The following is an 18,169-nucleotide window of genomic DNA, read 5'->3' on the forward strand; positions in this document are numbered from 1 at the left end:
AAAGGAGTGGTTAAATGATTTGGGTTTTTTAAAAAGTTTTTTAAGATTGTGGGGTGATTAAGTAAGAAAAGAGAGAGAGAGAGAGATAAAGAGAGGTTGTGGTGGTAGAAGGGGGTTTACTCTAAACGCTGAGTCAGTCTTACTGCATAGCAGCACCAACTGGCTGTGACTGAACATTGAGAACCCTGCTGGGCAGAAACATGCAGTATAGCTTAAATCTGAATAACTGTTGGAGATACACTTACATTTATGCTTACGAAAGTTGTAGTTGGAACTCCTTTCCATGAAACTGCCTTTCCATACCATTTGAGGGCTACTACATTGCAGTATTTTTTCTATAATAGGAATACCTGTTATATATCAGGAATGAGGATTAGTGAAGGCCAGGCCTTCATCGTTGTGTTGGCTGAAGCTGTTTAGGATAAATTGCAAGGATAATAATTTGAATCAATCTGAAACTGAAAGAAAAAGTAGAGCCTGTAACCATAAAGATTGTATTCCCATATAGGCACGCCAAATATAACATACACGTATTTGCTTTATTAAACTAGAGCTTATGACCATATTATCTTTCTTAACATTATTGATTCTGTGCAGGAGTGTAATCCAATGAGACCCAGAATAAGGTGGAGGCATCTATAGGAGTTACAGCGGCTGTGAAAGAACTACCTCTATCTTTGTCCAACTGGCACAGACAAATGTAGCATTTGTTTTATCACTGATTCATTATTATTGGCCTGTGCTGCCTTATACTATGCATTAAACCCATTCCAACCTGATGACAGCTCGTTACTAGAAACAAATCCCCGCTGGGTACACCGAATGCCAGATTTTTCTGGATAGAGTCAGTTGTAATATCAAGTGTTAATTTTTTAACAGTTTTACACAGTTTTAGTTGCAGTTTTCACCTTTTGATGAGAATATCCTTTAAATTTAGTCAATATTACATCATATATTCCATTAATTAATTTTGACTGAAATGCACTGTCGACAAAAATAACATTGTAGTTGATTAAATTAAAATGTAATCTCCCGTTAACATCAAGAATAATAACTATAACTATAAAAATAAGTAAATTAGTGTCAATGTTATTTTTGTATTATTTATTTACTATAATATTTTTATTATTTTGAGCCAGCTTTTATTTTTAAATTTTCAGTTTTCATTTTAATTTTAATTAAATTTGTAGTCTATATACTTTAAATATTACTATTAATTTATTTCAGTTTAATTTTAGGTTTTATTAATAGTAATTACAGTAATTTTAGTGCTTGACCTTGAATTCTGGTTGTCAATATTTTATTGTTCATCAGCTGGAAAAAAAGATAGCTCTGAAAGCGATTCCAACCCTATCGTTCCTCTGTGTCATTATCGTTATAGTTGTTGTGCGAACCTTGCTATTCTCTTATAATTAGATTATTTAAACTTTATTCTTGTTCTTGGTATGAACACTAGTGATATCTAATTGATTGTTATTTAGAAATCCTAAATATTTTTTGAAGTGGGATTTTTCCTTCTCTTTTAGAGGAATCTATATATTGCTACACCCCACACAACTTCACACGCGACCAGGCCCTGTATGCCAGAGGCTACTGCTGGACAGAGCTTCGAGATGCAGTGCCTGGCGTCGACCCCCAGCTTTGGCCCTCCTTGTTTGAGCACAAGTTTCTGCCCTACGCTCTGCTGGCCTTCACAGGCATCATGTACATACCTGCCCTGGGATGGTTTTTGTAGGCCAACTGGGAAGTTCCCTTGATAAAAAGCCAATAGTATTGTTTCATTTTCTTTAGGATTATTGCAGAAAACAAGCTCTGTGACCAACAAAAGCTTATGATCCTTACATATTTTGTTAATTAAAGTAATCTTCACAAATGAATACAACTTTTATGAATTTTGAAGTGTAAATGCAGCCACCAGAAGTAAAAAGCCAAAGTTAGGCTATAAATAAACTACACAATGGTTGTATGACTTAAATGTCACCAGTGTTATTGTGTCCTACAACTTTCAACTCTTTATTTAAAATGTACAAGTTAGAAAGTTTGAATTAGAATAGTTATAGCAAGTGCGTGAGTATCAATATAATGAGGCAGTAAAAGTGGACTAGTGAGTAGAAGAGTTTTCCTGTTTGGTGTGATGACGTCTGGATATCTCACACTTCTAAATGTCTCAGACATCTGGATGTCTCTGTAGTCCCACTTATTAGACTTCTTGCCTTTTTCAAGACACATAAAAGCTTAAAAAATCACAAGGTGGTGGTATTACTGATGTATTTTATGCCATAGAATAAAACATGAAAATATCTTGAGCTTTTGTTAACCACAGGCCTTATTTCAGGGATTCCAAAAATCAAACTGTCTTTGGGATAATGGAACAGGAAGTGCAGAAATGCTTTTAGATTAGGGGTTTAGGACTCCATTCCTGCAGTACTCAATTGCACATTCAATAGATTGCTCTATTTTTACATTTTTCCTATTTTCTTAACTCACCCACTTAAGCCTATTTCAAGTTAATAAAAAAAAACAGGAATAATTTAATTACACATGTTCTGTTAAATCTTTAGCCAATCTTAAAGTTAATTTATCCATTTTTACTCTGTACATTAAAATGTTATTATGCATAAATTGACTTTAATTTGGCTTTAAAAGAATTGATTTTAGTTTAGGTGTTTTTTATTATTATTTATTTAGACAAAATTGTATTTTAATATCAGACATAAAACAATATGTGTTGGTTTATATTTGTATTACCAATAATTCTTTATCATCTTTTTGTGCCCTTAGAGAAGAAAGAGTCTACTCCACTGTCCACCACCACTGCCTTCTCCACAGCATCATATATGAATGTTGGAATGCCCAGCATGCCTCCTCCAGACTTCCCGAAGGTCGAAGATCCTCTCAACCAGGGGACGGAGCCTGAGAGCCAGCCCGGAAGCTCAGATCATTTCATTTTCAGAGATGAAGATTACTGGGCATTGGGGAAGCCAATGTTTAGCATATTTTATACTCTTAAAGGTGCACTTACATGTAATTATTTTTATTTATGTTAAACTGGAGTTTTCAGTTACTGGTGTATTATTAAAAACACTATTAATTTTTAATATTAAGTGTACCTTTCAAAATCATCTCCTCGAGTTTGAATCACCTAGTCTGTCTTGCATAGTAGGTCAGCCCTTTATCTTTTTTAGCCTCTCTGTAATGTGTATGTTTGATGAGATATTTCTGTTATAGGTGAACCTCAGAAAAGGGTGTATAAAGTTCACAATGTTGTAAGATGCTGTAAGCAATTTTTAATATCATGCATAAAATGCTTACTACCTCACAAACTGTCACATGGCGTGTTTATCCACACACCTCTGGTGCACTTATTTAACGAGACTATATCACTCTGGGTCTTTGGGTTAAGTGCTCAAAGACATTCAACTCTGGATTGTCAGAAGAAATATGGATCTTTATACCAGCTTTTTTGAACAGACAGAGTTGTGACGGAAAGATTTTAGCTTCTTCAGCTGGACACTTTCAAACTTTTTGATACCTAAATCACCATGAACCACAGTTTGTGTGTCATTCCACCTTTGTAAATCCTAGTTAAAACCTTTGATATTCACTTATGCATTTTGTGGTGAAGTATAACAAATGCCCTGCCAAAATACACTTTTATGATTGTGAGTGAATACAAGTGCACAATTAGAATCCTAGAGGACCTCTAACCACAAGGCATGAGACTGATTTTAGAGATAGCTGCTGCAGCTCACTGTTTTTCTAGCACATATTATGCATCCAAGTGCAATATTTTGATAATGATAATGTGATACAGGGAACAAAGATCACGTATGACAATACCATTAGAGGGGAAGGAACCACACCTGATTTTCCAGGCTTGAATTTTAAAATGTGAATATAATTTGATGGTATTATGGGTGCTAATCTCAAACTTGGAAATCTTAATGGCCAACATGTTAAAATGGGGTTAGACAAGGTAGTTCGTGGCCATATTACCTTATTTGTTTTGTTCTTGCATTTAGGGGAAACATTGTAAATTAATATTTGTTTTGTAGCACCATTTCATTTTTTTTTTTTGGTCTATTTTTGTGCCACAAATTATTGACAATTGACAAATTTTAATATGTGTATATTTATGGAACTGCAGCATTTCAACCAAGTAACCTGCTTAGAGAAAAGAGAAATTCTATGCTAAAAAGAGAAAATGTTAGATTATCACGAGTATACTGCATGTTACACCATTTACGTGAGTTTGAATCACCTAGTCTGTCTTGCATACGTAGGTGAGCCCTTTATCTTTTTTAGCCTCTCTCAAATGTGTATGTTTGATGAGATATTTCTGTTATAGGTGAACCTCAGAAAAGGGTGTATAAAGTTCACAATGTTGTAAGATGCTGTAAGCAATTTTTAATATCATGCATAAAATGCTTACTACCTCACAAAAACACTGAAACAAGTATGATGAGAAATCCCACCTGTCGTACATAAGCTCTGTTAACAGAATTCAGATGTGCAGCCATGCTGTTTAGCCAAAAAGAAACACCTTATTGGCTATGAATCTTTTTTTGCGTTTGGGCTTGGTCATTGGTTGACGGCGGCCATCACCAGGGCCAAGTTCAAGCTCAAACCGGTGTGCACCGTTTTGCTACGGTTTCCGGTTTGAACGACATGTTTCCTGGAAACGGTGTGCAACGAGGTTTGAGATGCGTTTTCTCTTGTTTGGTGGGTGTGTCAAACATGTCAGCCCAATCAGCAGCAACATGTATGTAAACCACGTGGTATTAAAGAGACAGCTCGCACAATGTAAATAACATACCTGAGCACCTACTACGCCCGTCAGAGGCAGAACGAGTTCACTTGCGTGCTTGGCGAGCCGCCGGACACTAGCAGCATCCCTGAACTGCGGCTAAATGTTAACTGCAAGCTATCAGCCGTGCAGCTCCAACGCATTATGGCCGCAGTGGACATCGCTTTGCTGTGTACTATGAACCTCATTATCCTTGTGAACTTGCTGCATTTGTTTGTAGTGCGCAAGTCAAATTTCGTCTTCGACAAGCTGCACAAGGTTGGCATTAAAACACGCCGCCGCTGGCAGAAGTCACAGTTTTGCGACATCAACATTCTGGCCATGTTCTGTAATGAGAACAGAGACCACATTAAGTCTCTCAACAGACTGGACTTTATCACCAACGAGAGTGACCTCATGTATGATAATGTGGTGCGGCAGCTGCTGGCAGCGTTGGCTCAATCCAACCACGACGCCACTCCAACTGTGAGAGACTCTGAGATCCAGACTGTTGACCCCAGTATGGACCCTTCAGTGCTCGGTGTGGGAGAATTGGGAGGAGAGCCCTCAGTAATCAAAAGACCGCGCAAGAAGATCAAGTGGATCCCCACATCTAACCCTCTGCCACAGCCTTTTAAGGTAAGACGTTCTTGTTCATATTTAGTTGATGAATAGCTTACTTGTTGTTTGTGAAATGTACCTCATAGTTCTTTGCTTTTATACAGGAACCCTTGACTCTAACCAGACTGGAAAACAGCATAAAAGCAGAGAAACCTAAACCAGTCCGTAGGAAGTATGTAGCAGATAGCATTATTGCTCCACTTCTGGACAGCAAGAGCACACAACATCCTCCTACTAACAAAGGTACTGGTATAGTTAAACCTGGTTTTGGTTAGTATAGCGAACGTCATTCAAATCCTTCACTGATCGTATTCCTAATTTTATTTTTCAGCTGCAGAAACAAATAATATAGAGAAGAAACACACTCTTAACCTCTCGCTGGATGTTCATCCTTACATGCTAACCATCCAGAAAGCGAAAACAGAAACGGTCAATCCTGAGCCACCCCCTGTTGTTGAGCACTCTCTCAGTAATGTGTATATTGAGGGTCCACATACAGTTGTACATGTCTCATCTTCTCATACTGGTATGCTTGGTTTGTCTCTAGGGATGCACAATGTATTTGGTACCATATTGGCGTTGTTATAGTTTGCTGCAGGGATGGTGTATTTTTGTAGGCCAACTGGGAAGTTCCCTTGATAAAAAGCCAATAGTATTGTTTCATTTTCTTTAGGATTATTGCAGAAAACAAGCTCTGTGACCAACAAAAGCTTATGATCCTTACATATTTTGTTAATTAATGTAATCTTCACAAATGAATACAACTTTTATGAATTTTGAAGTGTAAATGCAGCCACCAGAAGTAAAAAGCCAAAGTTAGGCTATAAATAAACTACACAATGGTTGTATGACTTAAATGTCACCAGTGTTATTGTGTCCTACAACTTTCAAATCTTTATTTAAATTTTACAAGTTAGAAAGTTTGAATTAGAATAGTTATAGCAAGTGCGTGAGTATCAATATAATGAGGCAGTAAAAGTGGACTAGTGAGTAGAAGAGTTTTCCTGTTTGGTGTGATGACGTCTGGATATCTCACACTTCTAAATGTCTCAGACATCTGGATGTCTCTGTAGTCCCACTTATTAGACTTCTTGCCTTTTTCAAGACACATAAAAGCTTAAAAAATCACAAGGTGGTGGTATTACTGATGTATTTTATGCCATAGAATAAAACATGAAAATATCTTGAGCTTTTGTTAACCACAGGCCTTATTTCAGGGATTCCAAAAATCAAACTGTCTTTGGGATAATGGAACAGGAAGTGCAGAAATGCTTTTAGATTAGGGGTTTAGGACTCCATTCCTGCAGTACTCAATTGCACATTCAATAGATTGCTCTATTTTTACATTTTTCCTATTTTCTTAACTCACCCACTTAAGCCTATTTCAAGTTAATAAAAAAAAACAGGAATAATTTAATTACACATGTTCTGTTAAATCTTTAGCCAATCTTAAAGTTAATTTATCCATTTTTACTCTGTACATTAAAATGTTATTATGCATAAATTGACTTTAATTTGGCTTTAAAAGAATTGATTTTAGTTTAGGTGTTTTTTATTATTATTTATTTAGACAAAATTGTATTTTAATATCAGACATAAAACAATATGTGTTGGTTTATATTTGTATTACCAATAATTCTTTATCATCTTTTTGTGCCCTTAGAGAAGAAAGAGTCTACTCCACTGTCCACCACCACTGCCTTCTCCACAGCATCATATATGAATGTTGGAATGCCCAGCATGCCTCCTCCAGACTTCCCGAAGGTCGAAGATCCTCTCAACCAGGGGACGGAGCCTGAGAGCCAGCCCGGGCCTTTTAGTCGAAACCCCTCACACCCGCTGCTGAGCATCCATCACACCTTGTGAGGACAAGGAGGAGCAAAACAGAAGGGACAGACTAGCCAGACCGGGCGAGTTTATTGCTGCTGGAGAGTGTTAAAGGAAAATGCAGATACACACCTGCACACACTCTCACACACAAATGCAAAAGCACTTAGAATATGAACTGAAGCACAAAGGAATATGCCGGTTTTTAGGGTTATGTTAATGGTTATGTCATTAAAGGTGAAGCTCAGATCATTTCATTTTCAGAGATGAAGATTACTGGGCATTGGGGAAGCCAATGTTTAACATATTTTATACTCTTAAAGGTGCACTTACATGTAATTATTTTCATTTATGTTAAACTCGAGTTTTCAGTTACTGGTGTATTATTAAAAACACTATTAATTTTTAATATTAAGTGTACCTTTCAAAATCATCTCCCAGCCTTACATCCACATACTCAGACGTGTGTAGTTTGAGGGAAAATAAAATCACCCATGACCTTGGTGCTCACCTTATGGGTTAATGAGTTCCCTATGACATTCCAAATGAAGGCAAGGCACATCAGAATTTTGCACAAAGCACCATTTGTTCCTGTATCATCAATGTCCACATGGTTTGGTGTTTTATTTTTATTTATTTTTTTGCAATCAGCGTCTGTTTCATATAGATGTCTTGAGGTATCCAATGCAATACATGTATTCTTAAAATATGCAACCTCATGTCTTATTGTCGCAATAATATGCACATTAGGAATGTATATACTGAGGTGTACAGAAAAAAAAACTGATAATATGAGAGATTTTAGGCATTCTTTAAAAAAAAAAAAAAAGACTGTCACATGGCGTGTTTATCCACACACCTCTGGTGCACTTATTTAACGAGACTATATCACTCTGGGTCTTTGGGTTAAGTGCTCAAAGACATTCAACTCTGGATTGTCAGAAGAAATATGGATCTTTATACCAGCTTTTTTGAACAGACAGAGTTGTGACGGAAAGATTTTAGCTTCTTCAGCTGGACACTTTCAAACTTTTTGATACCTAAATCACCATGAACCACAGTTTGTGTGTCATTCCACCTTTGTAAATCCTAGTTAAAACCTTTGATATTCACTTATGCATTTTGTGGTGAAGTATAACAAATGCCCTGCCAAAATACGCTTTTATGATTGTGAGTGAATACAAGAAGTGCACAATTAGAATCCTAGAGGACCTCTAACCACAAGGCATGAGACTGATTTTAGAGATAGCTGCTGCAGCTCACTGTTTTTCTAGCACATATTATGCATCCAAGTGCAATATTTTGATAATGATAATGTGATACAGGGAACAAAGATCACGAATGACAATACCATTAGAGGGGAAGGAACCACACCTGATTTTCCAGGCTTGAATTTTAAAATGTGAATATAATTTGATGGTATTATGGGTGCTAATCTCAAACTTGGAAATCTTAATGGCCAACATGTTAAAATGGGGTTAGACAAGGTAGTTCATGGCCATGTTACCTTATTTGTTTTGTTCTTGCATTTAGGGGAAACATTGTAAATTAATATTTGTTTTGTAGCACCATTTCATTTTTTTTGTCTATTTTTGTGCCACAAATTATTGACAAATATTTGTGTTTAATATGTGTATATTTATGGAACTGCAGCATTTCAACCAAGTAACCTGCTTAGAGAAATAAATTAATCTATGCTAAAAAGAGAAAATGTTAGATTATCACGAGTATACTGCATGTTACACCATTTACTCGAGTTTGAATCACCTAGTCTGTCTTGCATAGTAGGTCAGCCCTTTATCTTTTTTAGCCTCTCTGTAATGTGTATGTTTGATGAGATATTTCTGTTATAGGTGAACCTCAGAAAAGGGTGTATAAAGTTCACAATGTTGTAAGATGCTGTAAGCAATTTTTAATATCATGCATAAAATGCTTACTACCTCACAAAAACACTGAAACAAGTATGATGAGAAATCCCACCTGTCGTACATAAGCTCTGTTAACAGAATTCAGATGTGCAGCCATGCTGTTTAGCCAAAAAGAAACACCTTATTGGCTATGAATCTTTTTTTGCGTTTGGGCTTGGTCATTGGTTGACTGCGGCCATCACCAGGTTAATGAATTGTAGTTACCATAATAAACTATTTGTTTTTTTATTTTCAAACTTTGTCTTCAGTTACTATAATATTATCTGAATGACAAGGATAAATTGCACCTCACAAATGACCAATGTAATCTGTTTTAAACGTAAGATAAAATATCTACTTAAGCTGTGAAAATTTCTTTTAAAAAAATAAAAAATAAACAATGCAGATTTTAACCGCATTTTGTTTCAGAAAGCACAAACGTGAGTCAATGTAATGTTACATCTAGACCTACTTTTTAACTTTTTTTTTTGTTACAGTGTAGCAAAGCACTTACAAAAGATACAATTTGGATTACAATAGTTCCTTTTAAAACAGTTTAGCAGGGTAATGTTTAAATTATACTTCCTACTGTTGTTATACGGATTAATATAGATTAAGTATAAACCCGACTTTTTTTCCACACAAAATCATGTTTACACGGCCTCAGTCGCTATCATCCTATATACACTACATTACCCAGAAAGCATTGCAATAACAGGCGGCGCTACAGAGTCATGCGAGCAGCTGAGCTGTAGCTCTAACTTTAATCATTTCACTTTTGCCGAGGCTAGCAAATATACTAAAGTCAAGGTGGTAGTTTTAGTATTATTTAAATATCTCTATGATAAAATGCAATGTTATAATCGTCACGGCGCGCCAAAATAAGTATTGTTAGCTAGTTCTTTAAAGTTTTTAAAGGGGCTTCGCGTATATTAGCATAGCATCAGCTAACAGCTGCGTGGATGTGTGCGCAGTTAGCCTGTAGCCGAACTACCTTGTCAAGAATCATCCCTCAGTACAACTGACTGTCCGACACCGGTCCAATCCGATCCGGTACTTTCGTGGGAAGAGTGGACAAGCTGTGTGCCAAGTCAAATGTAAGAGTTATTTTTATGTTTGCTGCTTTTTCGAAGTGGTGGCTGAGATTGCAGCTAATGGTGCATCAGATTTTGCGGTTTAGTTTTACCTTCTGTTTGGACTGACTGTTTATAACTTAAATTTAAAATGTGCTCGGCTTTTCTATGAAATTTAACTGCTTACAAAAGCATTTTAAAAGCTAGAAACTGTAAGCTGTCTGAATTGAGTTTGGTGTGCTAACCAGGTGGTCTAATGACAGCAGGTTGCCATCTTTAATGTCTGCCTTCTGTAGGATTAGATCTGTTACATGGTCTACATTTGTACATTTGTTGTGCAACGTAAAAGATAGTTAACAGATCTGAACCCTCATCAAAACAAAAACGAATCCTGTTGTGCTGGAATCACAGTAGTTCGAAAAGTATACGTGGTGTAATTGCACGAGGCAAGATGGCTGGCTGATAATCAAGTCTGATGACTCACTTTACTCGACCAAGCCAACTGCACAAGTCAGAAAAGTTAGAAATCCTTTAATTAAACAGTGTCTGGTTTAGTGTTGAGGCATATATTTCCAACAGGCCAGTACACAGCCTTCCAAAGCTCTTCAAATCTGTTGAACGTCTCAATGCCATTTGGTGGAGTCATATTATGTGGGTTGTTTTTGTGTCTGACTCATATGATCTTTTATTTCAGGTTGAGGTTTTACTGAACAGTGGACAATGGATCAGGACAACAACTCGGAGGTATAGAATTAAGAGCTTGTAGGTTTTGTTTTGTCTTTGGCAGGATGAGAAATTCACGAAGTATTTATAAACTAATTTATTTTCACGATGATGGATGTTTATCTGTAATTATTAAGGAGGATTTGATTCAAGTCATAAACACATGCCGCTAAATTGAAATGGCATCTGTTGTGGTTCAGTGATTCAGTTTTCTGTGCTTTTCATTCACTTTCATTCTTGTTTAATGTACGTATAGTCTCTTTATTGCCTTCTTGTGGGTACTGAAAGTATTGGATAATGGTCTTTTGTTTGTTTAGGTGGGCATTTCCCATGATGAGGAAATATGTACAGCATTCTTTGTTTTACTGAAACTTTAAAACTGCTCAAGATATCATTCGCTCATTCTTGAAAACAAAACGGCAGTTCCTAGAAGTGAATGCCAAGCTTTTTCGCACCTGTTTTGTGTACGTTTTCAGAATGTGTTTATATAAAGAAATATGTAGATTATTATGCATCATTTTTGTTTTTAGGATGACTCAGTTGGCCAAGCAGAAGATGATACACAACCTCCATTTCCTCTTGGACTCTGTGAGTAATCTGATTTAAAGTTTGCAAATCCCAATGTTCTTTTATATGATTTTGTAAGAAATGGTGCCGTGTAGTCCTCAAAATTAATCTTCTTTGCAAAGGTGTAATATTGTATCATTTCAAAACTCTCATTGTTCAGTGCAGGGTTGTTAGAGTTTTTAATGTTTTATTAATAAACTAATATGAATAAATTATTAATAAAATTGATCTTTTCAGTTGGGTTTATTGTTAGTTTTCACTATCATACTTAATTTTATTATTATTATTTTTTTTCTAATTTAATTTTGTTTTTAGTTATAGTATTTTAGAGCTACCAACTTTGTGCTAACTGGTATGATTAAAATTTTTATTACATTTCTCAGCACAGTCTAGTGTTTTTGCTGTCTAGTGGCATTTTCATTTTTAATGCAGGAGGGTTGTAAAGCTTTCAAGTTTTATAATATGCCATGTTTCAAAAACTTTCTAGAGTCAATTTATTTTAGTTTCTATTTTCCCAGTTATGTTTTTATTTTTTTAAAGTTTTGTATAAATGTTTTTTTTTTTTCCAATTTAACTTTTGTTAACAGTAGTAGCACTGCTCCAGTGCACATTTAATTGCTAAACTAACGAGTTTAGTTCATCTAAGTTAGAAAATTAAGCCGATTTGAACGATTTCAAGTTTTAAACTTTTTTCAAATGTCACACCACCACAAAAGATCAAACCATGTTTTCTAAAGCTCAACCTTCCTATGTTTGTGCTCCAGTACTGCTTGAAAAGCAGATCACTCCATTAAGATTTCTTCTGCCAAAGTAATGACTTATAAATGAATTTGAGGGCTTTTTTTTTTTTTTTTACAAAAATGATTTGTAAATGAATTTAGTTAATCAACATTATTAATTTAATATTTAAAAAATATATATTCAAAAGTAATTCAATTGATCGACAGCCTTCACATTTTTATTTATATTTTTAATAAAGGCAAATTTTACTAAATTAAATCTAATTTAAATCTGAATTCAATTAAATTTTAAGCATGAAATTCCAACAAGCTTAATGAAGCCTTTATTTAGGACCATTATTTTAAAGACAATAATTGTTGTAAAAGTAATGGTCCTAAATATAGACTTCGTTTTAAGCAAAACATGATTTTTTTTATTGTAGCTGAAATATGGCCTGGATATGTTCTTGTTTAGTTGAAATTTACATGAATCTTATTTTGGTATGTGTTCTTGCGCTTATCAGCAAGGAGGATGTAGAGAAATGTAAACAAAAGGACCTTCTGGAGCAGACCATGTCAGAAATGATTGGCGAGTTTCCAGCCCTCCACCGCACTATTGTTGCAGAACGAGACATCTACCTCACACACACACTTAGACAAGCAGCGCGCTGTGTGGAGGCGCCTCCTAACGCTGAGAGTGAGTACTGCATGCCGCAGTCTTTTCAACTGCCCTGCTGTGAAGTGATAGTGATGTTAATTTGATCTAGGGAAATTTCTTGAATTTAAAAATACATATTGTGGGTATGCTCAGTGTCATACATTTACATACATTTCTGTCATTTACTCACCCTCATGCCTATGATAAACATAAAAAATCTGACAGATTCTGGCTGATATGGTCTCTCCTTTGGGAATACATAAAAGAGCTCTCTCGACGTACATGCAGTTTTTAACTTCTTTAATTTGTTTAATTCTTATTTTAAGTCTGCTCTAAAATGGTGTGATCATTCTTTGTGTCATTTGTTTTTTCTTTGCTTTTTCCCCACCATTTATTTTTGCTTATCTTTTAGGTTTTGTACATTCTGTAACATGAATATATGATGTGATACTGTTAATGTTATTTTGATACTGTGGGCAAACAATAAAAAAAAAAATCACTTGTGATATTGCGGAAATAAAATGTTAGATGAAAAAGAAATAAACTAAATAAGATGTTAATATAATGCTAAAGGCACTTTTATAGTGTGTGTCCAATCCATTAAGATTTCTTCTGCCAAAGTAATGACTTTTAAATTAATTTGAGGGCTTTTTTTTTTTTAACAAAAATGATTTGTAAATGAATTTAGTTAATCAACATTATTAATTTAATATTTAAAAAATATATATTCAAAAGTAATTCAATTGATCGACAGCCTTCACATTTTTATTTATATTTTTAATAAAGGCAAATTTTACTAAATTAAATCTAATTTAAATCTGAATTCAATTAAATTTTAAGCATGAAATTCCAACAAGCTAAATGGTCCTAAATAAAGGCTTCATTATTTTAAAGACAATAATTGTTGTAAAAGTAATGGTCCTAATTATAGACTTTGTTTTGTTTAAGCAAAACATGATTTTTTTTATTGTAGCTGAAATATGGCCTGGATATGTTCTTGTTTAGTTGAAATTTACATGAATCTTATTTTGGTATGTGTTCTTGCGCTTATCAGCAAGGAGGATGTAGAGAAATGTAAACAAAAGGACCTTCTGGAGCAGACCATGTCAGAAATGATTGGCGAGTTTCCAGCCCTCCACCGCACTATTGTTGCAGAACGAGACATCTACCTCACACACACACTTAGACAAGCAGCGCGCTGTGGAGGCGCCTCCTAACGCTGAGAGTGAGTACTGCATGCCGCAGTCTTTACAACTGCCCTGCTGTGAAGTGATAGTGATGTTAATTTGATCTAGGGAAATTTCTTGAATTTAAAAATACATATTGTGGGTATGCTCAGTGTCATACATTTACATACATTTCTGTCATTTACTCACCCTCATGCCTATGATAAACATAAAAAATCTGACAGATTCTGGCTGATATGGTCTCTCCTTTGGGAATACATAAAAGAGCTCTCTCGACGTACATGCAGTTTTTAACTTCTTTAATTTGTTTAATTCTTATTTTAAGTCTGCTCTAAAATGGTGTGATCATTCTTTGTGTCATTTGTTTTTTCTTTGCTTTTTCCCCACCATTTATTTTTGCTTATCTTTTAGATTTTGTACATTCTGTAACATGAATATATGATGTGATACTGTTAATGTTATTTTGATACTGTGGGCAAACAATAAAAAAAAAAATCACTTGTGATATTGCGGAAATAAAATGTTAGATGAAAAACTTAAAACTATTACCTTTAATTTGAAGTACTAAAATTTGAAGTAAACCTGAATGAAACCCAGATTAAACCTGAATTAAAGCTAAATAACAAATTTTAAAAAATAAAAACTAAAATTAGTAATAATGGCAAACGCACATAGCAAAATTACTAAAATTACAACTGAAAATTAAAATATTAAAATAAAGGCTAATTTAAAATAATAAATGTATGGTATATTAGTATATAAATTATGCTAAAATAAAACTGCCAGTGCTTCATTCAAGCAAGAAACATATTTGGAGTCATGTTAATTGTTATATGAAACCTCTCGTTCAGACGCTCTCTTTTTTTTTTCTTCAGAAGTGCCTGCTGTGGTGGTTGGAGTGGTCGGGATGGGTCATGTTCCTGGTATTGAGAGGAACTGGGATGAAGAGCTCAATATTCATGAGATCATGCGGTACGTACAGACACAGCTGCATGTACTTTGGTATCTAATAGCACCAGATATATCATGACAAAAATCTTTGTTTCTTTTCCTTTTAGCGTGGCTCCACCCTCTCGATTTGGCTGGGTAGTACGCAATGTGTTGAAAGGAGCCATGTGGGGGCTTCTGGGTTATGCCTGCTTCCGTGCCAGCAAGGGTGTGGGGAGGGTGTTACTGTCCTTTCCGACAGTCCAATCGTTGCTTGAAAATATACGAACACCTTCCGTTTGACCCTTTTTTATCGGCACAGACTTTTCAGCAGTGAGATCAGGATGTCACACTGAACACCAATAGCCTTAACTACAGGATGGTGGTTGGGTGAAGGGGAAAATTATAGGCAAACATCGTCTCCATCCCATATGAAATAAACAATATGGGTAGAAGCTTTTGACTAGCTCTCTACCTCCTCAACCCTCTGTCCATCCGCTCTGTGGACGCAGAGCTGTACTGCCAAAGAAATCGGACCGTGCTTTCATTCCCCTTTTCCTCATTCTTAAAGTATGACCTACTAGGAAATTAGCTGCAGCAGGATTTCCCACCTAATCATTCAACTTGAACTGAAGTTTTATTTTGCTGTGATTTACTCTTGGTTGGCTCCTGCAAATAGTTGATGCATTTTGTTTCCCAGCAGTCCAGTGTTGTTTTTCCCTGAGAGTCAACGTTTTCATCTGCGACCTAATCTGTAGTTCATTAAGAATGAATGATAAAGCCACCTTTTTTTATTAATGGAACAATATCACAGTCCCTGCATTTAAATTTGATCGTAATGGATCATGGTGGTTGCAAACTAATTAAACAGGTTGACTAACTGATTGGTGTAATACAATGTATTTAAAAAAATTCTACTGATCCAATGACCCAGTAGTCTAGTTCTCCTGTCGCTGTCTTCCTGTTAACTTCATGCAGTTTTACTTTTTGATCATCTAGATCTGCTGCACTTATTGGATGAGAAATGACATTGTCAAAGGTATTCGAGTCATATCTTTGTGCATCCTTCAGCTTTACTGCTCTAATGTCATTTTTTTCTAACCATTGTTAACTGTGGAAAAGGGGAATAAATGGTCCCACTTCTTTTGTTAGTGCTATCATTTTTGTCCTTCATATTCAAGAAGCCAATGCTCTACTATATCTCATATATTAAAATCTTAAATAAAATTTCCAACATGTTATATTTGTCTTTCATAACTTCAGTAAGTACTTTAATGCATAAGTGTGCATATACATACAGTGCTGGGTAGATTACTTACAAATTGTAGTCCATTACTGACTACAGATTACATGATGAAAATTATAGTTAGTAGTGTAATCTAGGAGGTTACTCGTTTTAGGTAATGTATTCTTACTAATTTTTAGATTACGTTTTGTCTAACTTATTTTAAACTTACTATTAAATGTACCATATTGACAAAGAAATTATAATCCATTTTTATATCAACTTCTTAAAATCAATTAAACATTACATTATAGTCTATTACACAAGGGTTACCATAGGCTTAATGTAAAAATGTATTGTATTGGGGTTTGGTTTTTACAGTAAACACGAGAATGCGTTGTTAAATTACTGAAATATTAACTTCATCAGAGATTCCAAGTAAATATTTTGTCAGAGGGGTTTGGCTGACAAAAACGTTTGGGAATCACTGCATTACATAAACAAACATTAGTAAACGAAAACAGCAATGAGATTACACTTCCCAAGTCTTCCAGGCTTTAAACATTTTTGTTCGGTCTTCCAGAACCAACCGTTACTAAAGGCTACTGTACATGATAACGACATATTGTTTCACAGCTATACATCATTTGATTTGCTTGTTTCATACATGGTTATTTTAAGTTAATTGCTTGAGAGGTGCTTTCCCCCCAAATTCATTTATATATATATAAACGGAGACTGAGTAAATGTTCGAATCCTGTGTGTTTGTTTCTAGGGGGAACAAAAACAACGACGGACCAGATTTCCGTGGGCATTTGAGAACAGCTTGGTTCTCTTTGCAGTTACGTAAGGATGACTGTCACTTTTTGCCTAGTCTCCTTAACTAACAAGCTTTGTTAGACATCAGTACGATGTGAATGGCCTCTGCTGGAGCGCGTTTAGCTCGTCTTTATATCTCATGTTCCGCTGTTATTTTGCGTAGATCGCTATCACATGTGGGGATGGATGACATGGGAGTTAGCACAAGCCGCTCTTGCCTTGAGCGACAAATACAGTTCGACAATGTTGCTCTTAAAAAACTTCCACTGGACCCTTCCACCGAACCAGGGGTCCGAAAGGTCCGGGGGGCCTGTTTCTCTAGAGTCCAACCCACCCCTCTGAAGAACCCAAAGTTTGTGGCAGTTTCAGGTCCAGCTCTGGCACTGCTGGGTCTTGATGCTGATGAGGTTCTGAAGGATCCACTGGGCCCAGAGTATCTCAGTGGGTCTAAAGTGATGCCAGGATCAGAGCCTGCTGCCCATTGCTACTGTGGACACCAGTTTGGACAGTTTGCAGGACAGCTTGGGGATGGAGCTGCATGTTATCTGGGAGAAGTGAAAGCCCCGGTGGATCAGAGCCCTGAGTTACTGCATGAGAATCCCACTGGACGCTGGGAGATCCAGGTGAAGGGTGCGGGACTGACACCATACTCTAGGTAGGCCTGCTACTGCATTTTCACTGCTACACTTTGTGTGCCACATCATGTTGTGATATTCTCATTGACTGTTCACATTTAAAATGATCATTCTGGAGATGCCGATTCCACGTTTCTTTTCTTTCCTTAAGATCTTTGTCCAGTTTTTGTCCTTTTGTGTTTTTTTAGGCAGGCAGATGGGAGAAAGGTTTTGCGCTCCAGCATACGTGAGTTCCTGTGCAGCGAGGCCGTTTTTGCCTTGGGTGTCCCGACCACGAGAGGTGGATCAGTAGTGACGTCAGATTCACGAGTCATGAGGGATATCTACTATGATGGCAATCCACGCATGGAAAGATGCTCTGTGGTCTTGCGCATTGCTCCCAGCTTTATTAGGTAACCCTGTGTTGTGTTTTTGTTCCTAAATGGTTTCTCATGTAAGTGTTAGTTTAGTATTATTTATGTACTATTATAGTATTTATATATATATATATATATA

At 35.9% G+C, this 18,169-nt stretch overlaps 3 protein-coding genes across 3 annotated transcripts in view; all 3 read left to right on the forward strand.

The window, feature by feature from the left end:
- Positions 1–9,000, forward strand: part of LOC107664676 (pannexin-2-like) — a 12,269-nt gene extending 3,269 nt beyond the window's left edge. The window contains exons 3-9 of the mRNA XM_016455316.1: positions 1,527–1,725; positions 1,901–1,920; positions 2,782–3,012; positions 4,812–5,425; positions 5,512–5,650; positions 5,739–5,933; positions 7,071–9,000. Of these exons, the coding sequence (XP_016310802.1) occupies positions 1,527–1,725; positions 1,901–1,920; positions 2,782–3,012; positions 4,812–5,425; positions 5,512–5,650; positions 5,739–5,933; positions 7,071–7,273 (1,601 nt within the window). The 3' untranslated portion in view covers positions 7,274–9,000. The remainder of the gene's footprint in view (positions 1–1,526; positions 1,726–1,900; positions 1,921–2,781; positions 3,013–4,811; positions 5,426–5,511; positions 5,651–5,738; positions 5,934–7,070) is intronic.
- An 830-nt stretch (positions 9,001–9,830) lies between these two features.
- Positions 9,831–15,803, forward strand: LOC107664677 (traB domain-containing protein-like). The gene is made up of 6 exons (XM_016455317.1): positions 9,831–10,238; positions 10,909–10,958; positions 11,468–11,532; positions 12,748–12,920; positions 14,944–15,040; positions 15,127–15,803. Exons 2-6 carry the CDS (start codon positions 10,935–10,937, stop codon positions 15,296–15,298), a joined length of 531 nt encoding a protein of 176 aa, XP_016310803.1. The 5' UTR covers positions 9,831–10,238; positions 10,909–10,934; the 3' UTR covers positions 15,299–15,803.
- Positions 15,804–16,997: 1,194 nt separating this feature from the next.
- Positions 16,998–18,066, forward strand: LOC107664678 (selenoprotein O-like; the record flags this gene model as incomplete). The annotated part of the gene is made up of 3 exons (XM_016455318.1): positions 16,998–17,066; positions 17,203–17,694; positions 17,863–18,066. Coding segments are annotated over exons 2-3 (677 nt in total), but the record flags the coding sequence as incomplete, so codon positions are not given.
- Between the last annotated feature and the right edge of the window lie 103 nt (positions 18,067–18,169).

The sequence above is a fragment of the Sinocyclocheilus anshuiensis genome, unplaced genomic scaffold, assembly GCF_001515605.1.
Source record: "Sinocyclocheilus anshuiensis isolate Anshui unplaced genomic scaffold, SAMN03320099.WGS_v1.1 scaffold571, whole genome shotgun sequence".
Taxonomy (NCBI): Eukaryota; Metazoa; Chordata; class Actinopteri; order Cypriniformes; family Cyprinidae; genus Sinocyclocheilus; species Sinocyclocheilus anshuiensis.